At 42.1% G+C, this 15,530-nt stretch overlaps 1 protein-coding gene across 1 annotated transcript; it reads right to left on the reverse strand.

Annotated features, from left to right (window-relative positions):
• Window positions 1-7,788: 7,788 nt before the first annotated feature.
• On the reverse strand, window positions 7,789-14,833 carry MSC (musculin). The gene is made up of 2 exons (XM_063129866.1): window positions 14,269-14,833; window positions 7,789-8,696 (listed from the first exon to the last, which is right to left on the reverse strand). Exons 1-2 carry the CDS (start codon window positions 14,803-14,805, stop codon window positions 8,610-8,612), a joined length of 624 nt encoding a protein of 207 aa, XP_062985936.1. The 5' UTR covers window positions 14,806-14,833; the 3' UTR covers window positions 7,789-8,609.
• Between the last annotated feature and the right edge of the window lie 697 nt (window positions 14,834-15,530).

A 15,530-nucleotide genomic window follows, 5' to 3' on the forward strand; every position in this document is an offset into this window, starting at 1 on the left:
TGTTATCTGGCTTAAGATAGGCTTGTAGTGCCAGTATATATTGTTCTGCACTTTTGAGTTTGACTTTAAAAAATAATAAAAGCAAACAAACCAAACATTAAAAAGTTGAGTTGACATGTTTTTTTAATGGGTTTAATTATCAAACCCAAACCAGTTGCTGTTTTTCCCAAATGAGCAACACTAAGCTGCCCTGAATGGAGTGTAAGCAACAGACTGGCAGGGAATACATTTTCATATAAATAAAAAATAATCATGGTCTTTTACTAATGTATGCAAACTATTAAGATACTAGATTTTAAAAACAACATAAACTGAAATTAAGCAGCAGAAATCAAATCAATTATTGAACAGTAGATTGGTATTATAGCTTTTTGCACACCAGAGGGCAGTCTTGATTCACACTGCCAATATTTCTACCTGCTGGTTTGCACTCTTCGTGATGGGAGAGGTTAAGTTTTGTTTTGCATCAATGTTTTTGAAGACAGTGATCGTAAAGATGTATAGAGATGCCTATACATCACCAATCCACTAAGAGGACACTGTTTACTACATTTATATACCAACTTTCCTCAAAGGAGCTTAGAGCGGTGCATATGGTTTTCTCTCACACACACAGCCTTTAATTCAAAAAATTTCTCAGGTGTGTTGGGCTGAGAAATGGGCACTGGTCCATTGTCAGTTGTTTCCTGAATGTGGATTTGAATCTCATTTTCCCCATCCTAATCTGACACTCTCTAATGGCTACACCGGCCTTCCCCAACCTGCTAGCAAGGAATGATGGGTGTGGCAGTCCATCACATATTGTGGACATCAGGATAGGGAAGGCGTAACCATTGCTATGCATCTTCACAACAACCTGGTACACAACAGGTCCTGCCTACATCAATGAGAAAGGAAGTCTGAAAATTCACTTTGTACCGCATGTATCTAAAGACAGGGGTACAACAACGTGGCATCCACAGGGACCTAAAACAGCACCTGTGAAGCTCTCCACTCTTTGCACCCTGCAAAGATTTATTTTAATTAAAAAAACATTGGAAAACATTATGGTACCAGGTTCTCATAAGAACATAAGAAGAGACCTGCTGGATCAGACCAAGGGTCCATCTAGTCTAGCACTCTGTTCACACAGTAGCCAACAAGCTGTCGACCAGAGACCAACAAGGCAGGACACGGTGCAACAGCACCCTCCCACCCATGTTCCCCAGCAACTGCCTCCGAGACAGTAAGAGAAGAGAAGGAAAGTTTTTCCCAGGCCCCGCTCAATCTTCCATCCACACAGTCCTTTCCCCTTTGGTCTTTCTCTGTCTCGTCACTCCCAGCTTCTAGCCTTGCTGTTTCCCTCCCTTCCCCACCCTTCTCTCTCTCCGTTCCTAGCCCCCTAGTCTTGCTCTTCCTCTCATTTACCCCTTTATGTCACTGTTTCTTCCCCTCCTAGCCTCTAACCTCACTCTTTCTCTCTCCTCTGCCCCTTGGTCTTGCTATCTCCCCCTCCCTCACTATTTCTCTCCACACAGCACCACCTCTTTTGACTAGAGAGGCTACCACAGCAGCCATTATGTGACTAGCAACATCCTCTGTGGGAGCCATTTTGTGGTGGTGTCCACAGCAGTTTGTCAAATTCCCAATTGTGCCCTCAGGTCCAAAAAGTTTGGGGACCCTTGGGATATGAGAGCTGCCTTATAAAAGAGACTAGTTCTCCCATACAGAGCAAATCAAGGCATAAATAGAATAAAGTTAGGCAGACACATCGCCTGAATGGGCCCATTTTTAAGCCTGTAGTGCCAGTATATATTGTTCTGCACACACTTCCATGGTAATCCCTTGGGTTGGGATGGGCGACACTATCCTGTGTGAACTGCCCTGTTGCTCCCTTAGGCCAGTGGAAAGAAAAAAACCCAAAGGCACCAGTACAAACTCTAAAGGGAAAGGAGTCCTCAGAAGGTACACTGAGCATCCATTACTTGGCCCAACACATGACAAGCCCTGCATCTCTTTATCAAGAATGCTGGTTTAATACATTCTGGAGAATAATTAAAGCATTTATATACTAACTCAGAGTAAACCTGTGTCCTTAGGAAAGCTCTTATTTTAAAACAATTTACAAAAGCAATTAAATAGTGCTAAACATTGTACTGCCATAAAAAGAGCTTCTTGCTGGAAAAAGAGCACCAGTGCTTGCTTCGCTGAACAGTGGTCGCTTCTCTTCTAGAAGATAGTCATGCTTGGGCTGTTTAGGACCTCTAGAAGGACAGCATGCCAGAGCTTGGTAATATGACCACCAAGGGCTAAAAACAGAATGAACCCAAACACCATATATTTGAGGATGTATCCTAAATTAAAATGTACTGTTGTAAATAAAGTACACAATGTTGTCAACCTCCAGGACATCTCCCACGCATTCCACCCGTAATCTTGATTTTAAAAAGATTGGAGATAATGCAATAATTAAAATTATCAAGGGATATCTGCAGTGTAAAGCTAGTAGTGTGTTATTATTTATTTATTTATTTATTTATTTATTTATTACATTTCTATACCGCCCAATAGCCGAAGCTCTCTGGGCGGTTCATATAGCCACTAGATGGTGCTCTTTCATTAAACATAGACCATTGCAGAGAAGTTTTCAGTTCCAAATTGCATGGTCACTGTCGAAAACCCATAGTAAACCTGGAAAGACTCCAGAAGAAGAAATCCCAGTAAGAATGTGGGCTTTTTCTTTAATGTAGAGAAACCCTATGATAAGTCACAGAATGAAAGTTTTCCATCCCTCCCGAAGCACTCTGCAGCCTGCAAAAAGCCTCTTCAAAGTATCAGAGGGTGCTTCTGAATAATTGTGGGGAGGCTGAAAACTTTCCCTCTGTGAACATCAAGTTAACTTATCTTTACGATCCAAGTATGATTGGGGGCAATTTCCCCCTGCCTTATATCCTCCACACCCTATCCCACATAGTTCAAGAGTATTCGAGGCAGTAAGCCTGTGTGGACCAGTTGCTGGGGAACATGGGTGGGAGGGTGCTGTTGCACCATGTCCTGCTTTGTTGTTCCCTGGCCAACAGCTGGTCAGCCACTGCATGAACAGAGTGTTAGACTAGATGGACCCTTGGTCTGATCCAGCATGTCACTTCTTACGTTCTTAAGTGGCAACAGCATCAACTGTGTTGGCAGCCTAGCCCCCATTTTGCATCCTCCACAATGCTCCATATACCTAGCATCACTCCAGGGCATTGAGAGGAGGGAGTGCAGCCATCACAAAATATAATGAAGAAAACATGGACAAAATTCTGAAAAGTGTCCTTTTATTTCTAGGGGGTAAGAAAAGAAAAATCTGAAGAATTTCCTGAAAGTTTTATTTCCCCATGATAGGCGCTTCCATTTTTCTGCCTCATTCTCAGGGCATTTTATAATTTATTTTGAATGTGTTTGTGGTGTTTTTGACCTTAACTAATCACTGAAAGGTGGCTGAGAGCATTGTCTATATATTTCTTTCTATTACACATCTCTCCATTGCTCCACAGTCTCCCAGGCTGCCTGCACTTCCTGGTCTGAAAAGGCCCTATGGGAGGAATAAATTGATGATGTCTTCCCCTAGATGGGAAGTGCGGGAAGCCAAGGAGGCTACAGGCTATCAGAAAGATAACTAAGCAATAAACGACAGGACACTCATACACACTCCTCATAAGTAAGGTAAGCACAAGAACCCTGAACCGAACCCATGAGAAATTCTCCAAAATTTCTTCTCCTTTGAATTTCTTTTCAAAAGCAATTTCTTTTCTATCAAAAAGAATGAGAATGGTCAAAATTTTCGGCACAGCACTAGTTTGCACATTCCGATACCACACTAGAGATTTGGTCATAAGTATGGTCAAATACATATGATCAAATGGGAAAAAATACATATGGTCAAATGGGGAAAAAGCCCTATTGTACTTCCCAGTAACTGCGTGTGTGTGTCTAGGAGAAATTTGAACATTATTTCTTACCATATACAAAGGCTTATGTGTGAGGAGATCATCTACTGTAGCAGGGATAAGATACTATGGCACTTAGAACAGCAGCTGCTTTATGGAGATAGGTATGCTGGTATATGATTTACATGCATGTTACGGGAAACTGTTCCTTTAGCCAGGCATGTGGCATCCTATTCCCCAGTTCACACTGGGAGGAATGGCAAACTTTGTTAGATCTGTGGCAAATAGGATAAATGCATCAATTCACTACCTCAGTCTTAACTGTTTATCTACAGTAAGTTATGAAAAAGTCTCCAAAGGGTGCAATCCTATGCAGGCGAATCCTGGGAATTATATGACTGACTTTCTGTATAAGCATGCATTGGATTGCATCCTTAAAGACTTCTTTTAAAAAAGAAGAAAACATAACACCTTATCAGACTGAGAGTTCTGTGAAATCCAAGTATTTTTCCTTTATTAATTGGAAGAGCTTTTTAAATAAACACAAGTAATATTTGTGCAATTGTTTCATATAAACCTGTTCTAGTTTAAACAAAACCATAAGTATTTTCCATAGTTTTCTCCCTTCCATCTAACCCTATTAAGTGCTTCAATATCTTTTCCCACTCAATCCATTCAAGACTATTTAAACTGTTCCATTTTTTCCTTGTTTTTCCAATCTCAAAGGGTCATTAACCAATTACATCTGGGCTCAGGTCCAGAATGTATCCAAGGCCCACAAATAAGCTTATCACACAGCACCCAAGTGAAATCATTCAATAAACTTCTCTCTCACACTCACTATAACAACAACCAAAAAAATGGTTTAAAGAGCCCTTTAAAAAAAATTCTTTTTTGGCTATTTCAGATTCTTTTTCTGCAGAGGACAGGAGTAGGAAAGCACTATACAAACTAATAAATGTTGCATTGCTCAACTTTCTCCAACAGAATTTCCCCAGGTGTAGCAAAAATCACTCTTTCACATTCTTTTACCACATATCTTAAACTTGATGGTAGATCTATGCAACACACAATGGCTGTTCCATTAATTTAGCTTTCTCTTGTTTAGTAAATATTAGAAGCACTTTAATAACTTCTCTCAGAGTGCCACAGCCAAGTGAGACCCAGTGGGTGGTTATAAGAATGTGGGCCTTTTCTGGGAGAACACTCTCTTTATAAAATGCATCCTGAGAGAGGCTTACCTGGCACCTACATTGCATTCCTTTTGGCACAAGATGAAGACTTCTTTTTTTAAAAAAAAAAATCTGCAATGCTTTTTAAGGGCCCTTTAAGGGGCTTTTAAAATGCCTTGTTTGGCTTTAACACCTTACGGTAGCAATCTCATGTCTCTTAAACAGTGTTTGGAGGGGACAGGATTTTTCGGTTTTCTGACTCCGAGATCAGAAGTAGTGCTCTGAGCATGGGGCCAGGAAACCATGCTCCCTGCCGCTTCCCCAAAAGAGTCAGTGTGGTATAGTGGCTAGAGTGTTGGACTGGGAGTCGGGAGATCTGGGTTCTAGTCCCCACTCAGCCATGGAAGCTCACTGGGTGACTTTGGGCCAATCACAGACTTTCAGTCCAACCTACCACACAGGGTTGTTGTGAGGATAGAAATGGAGAGAAGGATTCTGTATGCCACCCTGGGATCCTTTGAGGGGAAAAAAAGGCAAGATATAAATGTTATCAATCAATCAATCAATTCAGTCAAAAAGGGATAGTCCTGGGGATGGGAGGAGACCATGGAAGCTGGTGTAGACAGCTTCTTAAGTGCCATGCAGCCTCCTCCCCTAAGTCGACTGTCTAGCTAAAAAAGCAGGGTGGGCAGAGCCCCTCCACGCTGCAGCTGCCTGCGTTGGATAGCCGTAAGTACCTAAGCTTGGGGGCTTACAAGTACCCAGGGTGCAACCCATAAGATTGTGCCCTAAAAGTTTTAAGACCTTAAATATTATTTAATATATTATTTAAGCAAAGATTATTTAAGATTGTTTAATCTTTCCTATGATGTATTTTTATTATAATTGTACTTTTATTGCCCATACTGTATTTTAACAATTTGTATATAAGCTGATGAGAGAACTTGAGTAGCACAGAAATACCATTAACAAACAATTCTAAACTATACAATGTAAAGCAGCAGTATTGCCCCCCCCCTTGTGGGCTGAATTCCAATTTGGAGATGCTCTTGGAGGCCACGTACCACTGGAGGGTGGGCTGAGAACAAAAGGGACCTGGGCCAAAGGCAAACAGAGCAGGACCAAAATACCAGCTTATTTTTGCTTACATGTCTTATTGCCTCTAACTAAACCTTAAGAAAACAATTTCATCCTTTCAGACTGCTCAACAGCTGGGGAACTGCCAAACGATTGTTGGTTTGAGAAAGGGGGTGGGATCAGGAGACAGGGGCGTGACTTGCTGATGAATCCCAGAGAGCTGGAACCGGAACTTTAGAGGGCTGGATTTGGACCAAGCCTGCAGTTCCGCACCTGTGATGTAAAGGAAGTTGTTTTATTTCCCTAGAACAGCCTTCCTCAACCTGGGGCACTCCAGATGTGTTGGACTACAACTCCCAGAATGCCCCAGCCAGCTGGGGCATTCTGGAAGATGCAGTCCAACACATCTGGAGCAGCCCAGGTTGAGGAAGGCTGCCCTAGAAGGTGCCATCTGGGGAGGTGGGGAGGGCACCCCAAGGATTTGATCCAAAAAATGTCTGCTCACAAAGCATATGGGAGGCAGGAAGCCAATTTTTCTGTCTCTCAGCAGCCCCTTGTGCCAAATGGTGGTACTATTCCCAAGGGCCCCTTACCTTAAGGCAGGTTTTTCCAAGAGACCTACTATAGATAGAAAGAAAGAAAGAAAGAAAGAAACTGGGAAACCCCAACCCACTGAATCTTCAAGGCATGACTAGAATCAAACTCCTATGTCAGTGCATAGACATACCCATAAATAGTAAAGAAAAGTTAATTTGCTACTTAAAATAGGGATAGCACATCTTTCTAGTCTATTCTTAAGTATACTGCTGGATTCCTTCCAATTGCTCATTACCATTGTGAGGCAAGAGAGTCACAAGAAAATGATCTCAGAACAAAGACTGTTAGGATTTCTTTTACTATTGAACATTGCAGAAACTGAAATCATCTTCTGTCTGGGGAACTCAGCAGATTTTCCACTTGCAATGAAATTATTAAAATCAGCACATAATTGAAAAGTGGCAAGTCTGAACTATTTTCCCTTTCATGTTTGTCCACTACAATATTACATAGCAGCATTTCTACCAATATTGTCAATTATTTTGTTATTATGAAGTATTACTACTGGTACACCTCCCAATTAAATGCAAGAGCATATACTCCTCCAATACACTCTCTGGAGTAGTATATGAATTTGCTCCATTGAAGATTGCTGCCTTTGACCCTGTTCAGACAACACACTAAGCCATGGTGGTTAAGCATTTTGAGCTAAACACTATGGCTTAGTGTGTCATGTGATCCATTCCTAACCATGGTGGCTACATGACCACGTTTTAAACATGCTCAATAACCATTTGCTGCAAAAGGTTTAGCAGCCTAACCATGGCTTAGCATGTTGTCTGAACAGGCCCATTAAGTTCAGTTCTAGGGATTTTTCAGCAATTAGATTTTTCCGTCAAACCATCACTACAAACTCAAAGTATCCTTGCAACAAAGCTTTTAATATCATGTATAAAAATAGATTTATTTACATTTAAAATACTGATTATGACACCATTTGTAAAAGGAACACTATAAAAGGTTAACATTTCACAGGACCAAAACGCTTGGGGGAACTGTTTTGGATGCTTCAGATTTCCTAAGTCAAAAATACCACCTTCTTGTACAGCACATCTTCCACAGTCTCAAGTAAACAGGCTTCCTGCTTCAGGTTAAGGCAACTTCACACATCTTTGCTGAATGCACCCCATGAAAAGTCTACTTTACTTCCAGCACAAAAATATGATCAATTGCCCCAGTTCAAGAAGAAGTTATCAATGACTTTGATCCATGACTCACTCAAGGCCTGGCACTTTCATTTAAGCAAATTTAGCCACTAACTTCAATGGGAATGCATATGTGTGGCTTAAATCCAAGTAATTCGATTTAATGCATTTGTGGAGCAGGCTGTAAAGGTGCAACCAGATACTACCTTTTCTTCTTTGGTTTCTTTAAAAAAGTTTGACTAAGATGATGGAAGTAGTCTTACTATTGCATAGCTGCCAAGAACATAAGTTCAAATATATTATAAATTTGAGTTTAAACACTAGTCTAGAATACCATTTTCCTTTGGTATACAAATAACACTGATTGGGGTTAGCTTGTACAATCTATATTTTGGTCCATGCTGTTAATTCTATTAAAATTATCCTCTTGTATATCTTCAGTTAGTCAAAAAGCTTCAGAACAGTTCTTTAGGTACTGATGCAGAAAAAAAAATCATTCCAAACACAGCACTTTAGCTGAAGCAGCAATTTCAGTAAGTTCTCTTTTTCCCTCCTTCATTATATGTTTTAAGTGCATTTTCACTCCAAATGAACAAGGAGAGAGTTGAAACATTTAACAGAGTTGACTTCTTTGCATCAGTCTGTTTCGGTCTATAGAAATCCGTATAGTTTGTAGTTATAGCCAGGATGAATATCTCTTACTTTAACTAAGCTGTAGTTCCACATAATCTGTTGGCTGTTGAAACCTCTTTGGTGTCAGATTCTGGTCTTCCTGAAACCACAAATGGCCATGTCTGTAAGTTAAAGCAGTATTCCATGTTAGACAGATGGATGGCAATGTGCAAATACCAAGACTTTTACTGCCATTTATTTTCTAGTCCCCATTTGCCAAGATGTCTTTCAACCCAAGTACAAAAGTTTCTACTTAAAAAATCAGATGCAATATATTTGAATTGTATTAACTTTCTCCCAATATATTTAATTCAGCTGGGAGACAAAGGGCAGATCTACACCAAGCAGGATATAGCTCTATGAAAGCGGTATGAAAGCGGTATATAAGAGGCAGGAGCCACACCAAGCAGGATATAGCACTATGAAAGCAATATGGAAACGGTATACAATATGTGTCAATGGGCCCCCAACAGTTCTCAGTGCACTTCAATAACGCTATAAAGCAGTAGTGTGGCTCCTGCCTCTTATATACTGTTTTCATAGCACTTTCATAGTACTGAATCCTGCTTGGTGGAGATCTGGCCAGGGTTGTGAAGGCTTAAAGCATGTTCTCATCAGTTTACACTGTTAACAGCAGCCTGCCTTCGCTGACCAAACACTGATGAACCATGTTTTGCATAAGTCGGAACATCAGGGTTGTTTTTTTGTTTTGTTTTTTGCATTCCAAAATAAGCTGAGAAACTCCAGAAGAACATATTGGTCTCACAGATGTTTAGGCAGCATGCTGTATTCTTTCCTATCTCGTGTTTCAACCCTTTAGACAAATCTTTGCTGAAATTATTATTGGTATTTTGACTAGCAATTTCTCTTCTTATAGAAGCAGAGCCACAGGCATGCATCTTAACATTATATGGTCCCCCTGAGCAGACCCTTCCTGTGGGCAGGTTTTGCAGAGGGGGGTGCTCAGGCCAGCAGCCCCATTCACAAAACAGTGATAGGTGTTAACCCAAATATATTGGATGGATACAGAGTATATTTAATTCAAATACTCACCCTGGTCAATTTCCCACCCCCCAATTATTTTTATTGTGAAATAAAAGAGAGAGAAAAGTAGCTACATAGAGTTGAATATATCCATTTCAACGAATGCCTATGAAGTGTATGTGTGTGATGTGTGTTTATATAGATGAAAATACTGCTTTCTAGGAATTATACATAAACTTCAACAAAAGCAGACCAAATAGGCAAATAATTATTTATTCGCAGATGACATCTTCAATATAATCCTACATTCAAAGTCAGCAAGAGTTCTCACACAGTTTTCAAAAAGCAGTCAGTTATTAAGATACATATCATAGAGTCTATATACCTTTTAGGAAACATAAGGTATCTTGGTATTTCCCCTGAACACTACTCTCTCATTTTCAGTTGGTACAGCTTTACCACACACGTGGTTCTTTGCTACAAAGAATCAAAATTACCTTTCGAACAGAGAACCCAGGTAACAAAACGGCTCATGTGCATAAGCATACATTAGAGAAGCCCAAATTCAAAGCTTGAGGAGCGGCAGTTAAGAATAAGATCTGCCTAATCTGCTCCACATGGTCACTGTGAATCTAGAACTGGACTGAGCTCCTGTAACAAATGAAACGCACACACATTGACTTTCTGTAGTAGTCACTTTAATTGCAGTTTTACAGAGGATGGAATGTACATTAGAAGGCAGTCACCCAGAAACCTTATGAGCTTCCATCAGTCAAATTTGTGTATCAAAAGAATAGTTCAGGGAACCTATGTTTTTAAAAAATATTCATGTGTGTGTCACCGGCTCCATCTTAGGGAAGGCAGAATCCCCTGTCTAGGATGGAGACAGAATCCCCTGTCTAGGATGGAGCCTGTTATTTATACTTCTCCCCATGAAAAGTATATTTTAAGAATCAACTTTTAATTAATTATATTGCACTATTAAAGCAAATTACCTTTTCAGTAAGTCAAGAGTTAAGTCATTTTATTAGTTCATCAATTTCATCAAACAGCACAACTCTATTATCACTACAACAATATTTTTAGTTAAAAGTCCTTTACGCCTTGCTTGTCATCACTATGGTCTCCAGTTCGCAGACAATTTACTTCAAACAAGAAAAATTTGGACATGTAAAAAGCCTTCTGCATGTACTGCTGATTTAAATGCAGGTTGTCTCTGGATGCACATCTGTGCCGAGGTGCTGATCTAACCTCCTCTGTATTTATAGCTCTCGTTTTAATGGAAATGGGGAAGCACAGCAGAATCCACCAGCTACTCTCTCTGATTAGCTGGATTGGGACCTATATAGATTTGGAATACCATGATATTCAGCCAGACACAGATCACTGTTTTGGTATTCAGTTTTGGTATTCCTAGACCTGAGCAATTAATATGTTAGACTATGTTAGTCAAAGCCATTAAACCAGAGTATGTAGGCTGAAGTAGGCTCTTATTTGCACATCTACATTTAGAGGCTGCACTTTAACCTCCTGAGGATAATGGGGACTTGCAGTAGGATCTTGGATCCTACTGGAAATCTCACTGAAAACAGCAGTTCAGTAGATGGCAAATACACAATTAGGAGTGATTTGGAAAGAATTTTGTTTTTTAAAAAAGAGACTGCAGGAAGTATCACCATCCTTAATTTATAGTTGCATCCCATCTCAAAAGGATGCCACAGAGCTGAAAAACATTAAAAAGAACAATTCAAGTGATTAAGTGGTTGGAAAAATGAAGAGACCAGGGCAACTTTTCCCAATCCCTCCACATCATACTAGGGCTTTGTTGTTCAGAAACTAATGACAACCAAAGCGAGATATGGTAAGAACATAAGAGCCCTGCTGGATCAGACCAAGGGTCCATCTAGTCCAGCATTCTGTTCACACAGTGGACAATCAGTTGCCCATGAGAAACCCACAAGCAGGACATGAGTGCAGCAGCACCCTCCCACCCAGGTTCCCTAGCAACTAGTGTACATAGGCATACTGCCTCTGATAATGGAGGTAACTTGTAGCCATCGTTAGAAGTTTTATAAATCATGAATGGTGCAAAGAAACCTAGCAAAAGCTCTTCTGTCTTTCTTTCTCCTATATATGGCCCATCTAACAAAATAGAAAGGTAGTAGGACCAGGATGACAAAAGTAGTACTTCATCCAATGAAAATCTTATTAAATTCATTACCACAAGATATGGAGACTATAATTTAAACTAGTGACAGCTTAAAACAGATGGACATCTTTCATGCTCCACTTATGAGCATTAGTAGCTCCTTGGCCACTGCTGGAAACAGAATGCTAAACCAAACGAAACTTTATCAGCAAGGGTATTATTGTGTGTGTTTTGTTTTGTTTTTTAGATGCAGATTGGGTGGGCTAGAATTGCAAGGCCTTAAATACTGTGCTGGTGGGAAAAGTGCAAAAATAAAATAAAATAATACATCCTGTTCTATTGTTGCACTGACACAAACCACATGTTCAGAAGACCGTGTCTTTAACCACGGTGGTTAAGCCAGAAATCCTTATTCACCGTGGTTAAAGCCATGGTTTAAGGTGTCTTCTGAACACAACCCAGCTTTCTGGCTTAACCATCATGGTTAAAGCCATGGTTTAAGGTGTCTTCTGAATGGAGCCAATGAGTGCTGGCCCTGGGGAAAATAGCGCCCTGCCCATCAGCTGACAGCTTTGTTTTATTATTATTCATGGTGTTTACAGTATTTTAATGCTTATAGTGCTTGATAATGTTGCCTCAGGGTGTTGCCTTAGAGAGCTTCGGCTACTGGGCGGTATAGAAATGCAATAAATAAATAAATAAATTGTATTCTAGTAATTTTTATTAAGAACAAATGATATCAAATTAGGAATTAGAAAAAGAATGAATTTTAAAGCTAATTGATGAGAGTTCATATTTATACCAAAACACCCTGTGGAACCCTCTCTTTTTTCTTTTCTTTTTAAGGGGAATATACTTACTGCTTTTTTCTTTGCCCTAGCTTGCTGCAGGCAGCACATTCAATGAATATTGAGTCACAGCTCACTCACCCTTAAGGCCAGCCCTGGCCACAACTACTTAAAAACAGAGGGGGGAAATTCTTCAAACACCATAGAAAAGGACCCTGAAATTCAAGACTTCCTCAAAATGCATACCCAAGGCTGCAAATCCTCTACCCATTTCTCCTGGGAGTATGCCCCATTGAACTCAGTAAGACTTACTTCTGAGTATGCATGTATAGGATTGCACAGTGAGGAGTTTTCAAAATTCTCATTAGCTTAGGATTACATATGAAGACTTGAATCACCTTTTGGTATGTGCCATCAGCACGAATAGCAGGCAATAAAGCTTTTCCATCTATCTAAGGCTGCTATAATTCCCACGTCTGTAACACAGATGTACATTCTTCATTTTAGCCTACATTTTGAGTATAGAGTCAAAAGAAGGAATCACTTGGATGTGTTGCCCCCAAAAGGTGTTATTTGGAATTGGGAAGCCAATTCCATTAATGACATAAAATGTATGTCTACGTGAGTAAGCCAGAAATTCAACAGCTCTCTCTTTAAACACTCTCTCTCTCTCTCTCTCTCACACACACACACACACACACACACACACACACAAACACACACACACGGTTATCAACTGTTTAGGCAAAAGCAAAAGGAAGATTGCTTTAAGATGAGAGGTGCGGGGGGGGGGGGGGGGAGGGCAAGCCCACTTACAAGCTGCTTTCTACTCTGGAAGCTTTTCCCCGAAATTCAGAGTATGGTATGGGCTGAAGCACAAAGCAGGTCCCCCAGTTTCAAAGATGCACTCTCATTGCTTCACAGGCTAAGCTCTCAGCCATGATCTCTCTCTCTCGCTCGCTCTCCTTCCCTCCACCTTATTCCATATTAGTTAGCCTGAATTTTAAAAGGTACATGTTTATATATGGATACTTCTGGATAGCAAAACAAGCACCTGGAGTGATTTCCAAAGAGGGTGTTCTTTATCCAGTGCTTAAAATATTGTATTTTACTGTGCTTTTATATTGTATTTTATATTATGGTTTTATACTGCTCTTTTGTTTTGAATTGTCTTAATTTTGTGAACTGCCCAGAGAGCTTCGGCTATTGGACGGTATAGAAATGCAATAAATAAATAAATAAATAAAATTCAAGAAGCACAAGGGGCCAGCCTATATATCAACTTCTGCCCTGCAGACCTGTGCACCAAGCCCCCAGCGTGGGCACTCTTATTATTCAGTGCCAGTATGGTGTAGTGGTTAGAGTGTTGGACTGGGAGTAACCCAAGTTCAAATCTTCACTCAGCTATTAAACTCACTGGGTGATTTCTACCTCTCAGGGTTGTTATTATTATTATTATTATTTATTTATATAGCACCATCAATGTACATGGTGCTGTACAGAGTAAAACAGTAAATAGCAAGACCCTGCCGCATAGGCTTACAATCTAATAATTGTTGTGACAATAAAATGGATAGGAGGAGGAGCTTACATACCACCTTGGGCTCCTTGGAGGAAAAGGCGGGATATAACTCTACAAAGTGTTTTGTGGTGAGGAAAAATACTCTGCGTATGTTCAGAGGCACTCTCGGACTCTGGGCTAAAACCTGGAGCCGAAGCTAGCTTGCTGGGCCAGCCAGGGTTTCCCCAAGAACGGAACCCCGCCTTTCTTACCAGGTTGACCGGGTGTACGTAGCCCTTCTCGTAGCGGTCCTCTTGCAGCAGCTGCCGGAGGTGGGCGATGTAACTGGAGGCGAGGCGCAGCGTGTCCAACTTGGACAGCTTGGTGTCGGGCGGCACCCAGGGCAGGCTGGTCTTGAGGCGCGAGAACGCCTTGCTCAGCACGCGCATGCGGGCTCGCTCGCGCGCATTGGCCGCGTTGCGCTGGGTCTGCTTGCACTCTGCCGCGGCCGCGTTCCGGCCCGCCGGCGACTGCCTTTTGCCGCCGTCGCCTTCGCCCGCCGCAGACGCCCCCTTGGCTCGCTTCTTCTGCTTGCTGCCGCCGCCGCCACCGCAGCTCGCCAGGGCTCCTTCGTCTTCCTCATCCTCGTCGTCTTCTTCTTCTTCGGCTGCTGAGGAATTATCCACCGAGGCGCAGGGCTCGCCTCGGGGACGCCGCTTGGAGCGGGGCGGCACCGGGTATTCCAGCTGCAGCCCTCTCAGGTCCATCTCCGGCAGCTCCTCGGCGTCACTCAGGGAACCCGTAGACATGGCCCAGCCCCGGACGCGGGAGGCGCGGCGTGGGGGCAGAAGAGCGAGGAGAGCGGGAGCCCGCCTAAGGAGGCGCCTGTTCTCCTTCTCTCCCAAGAGAAGCTTCCCGGCGACTTTGAGGGGACCGCAGCATGACAGCCCTATATATGCCAAAGGGGAGCGGGGCAAACCATCTGCGGGGGGCAAGAGGGGGGGCAAGAATCAAGGCGCCTCGCACTCCTATTGCCTGAGTGGCGCACAGGGTGGGTCGGTGGGTGGGGGGCCACTGTGCACGCGTCACCCCTCCTCCTCCTCCCCCCAACCCTCGTTAGACTTGCCCCAGCACATCTGGACGCGCCGGGATGGCAGATGAGCGCGCTAAATTCAGCAGCAGGAGGACGGAAACCGCCAAGAGCAGCCGGGCCGTGAAGACCTCGCTCGCCTTAGCTCGGCAGCTCTTCCCTTCGCTATCCGGAGTGGGAAAGGAGGTGCAATGCACGCTCAGGGTGCTTAACAGGGAGGCTGCGAGTATTAATAAAAATAAAATAAAACCTTTAAAGGAAATAAATACCCTTACAGCTTGGTTGCCATCACGGTCCTACCAAAATATGTCGTTGGAGACGGAACGATCACCGAAAGCGCTGAAATTTGGTGAAGTTTCCCCTGATGTCGCTGCTGGCTCAATCCAGTGCTCGTTAAGAGAGTTTAAGGGTTTGAGCCTACGCGTGTTTAGACAGAAGTAAATC

Source organism: Elgaria multicarinata, chromosome 7 (genome assembly GCF_023053635.1).
Source record: "Elgaria multicarinata webbii isolate HBS135686 ecotype San Diego chromosome 7, rElgMul1.1.pri, whole genome shotgun sequence".
Classification (NCBI taxonomy): Eukaryota; Metazoa; Chordata; class Lepidosauria; order Squamata; family Anguidae; genus Elgaria; species Elgaria multicarinata.

What these genes read in the sequence shown, in the direction of transcription:
- MSC (XM_063129866.1), bottom strand. Translation starts at nt 14,805, where the DNA reads ATGTCTACGGGTTCCCTGAGTGACGCCGAGGAGCTGCCGGAGATGGAC. An exon ending in ACGTACACCCGGTCAACCTG is followed by an intron (nt 8,697 to 14,268) that starts GTAAGAAAGGCG and finishes TTTAACTTACAG; the next exon opens with ACATGGCCATTTGTGGTTTC.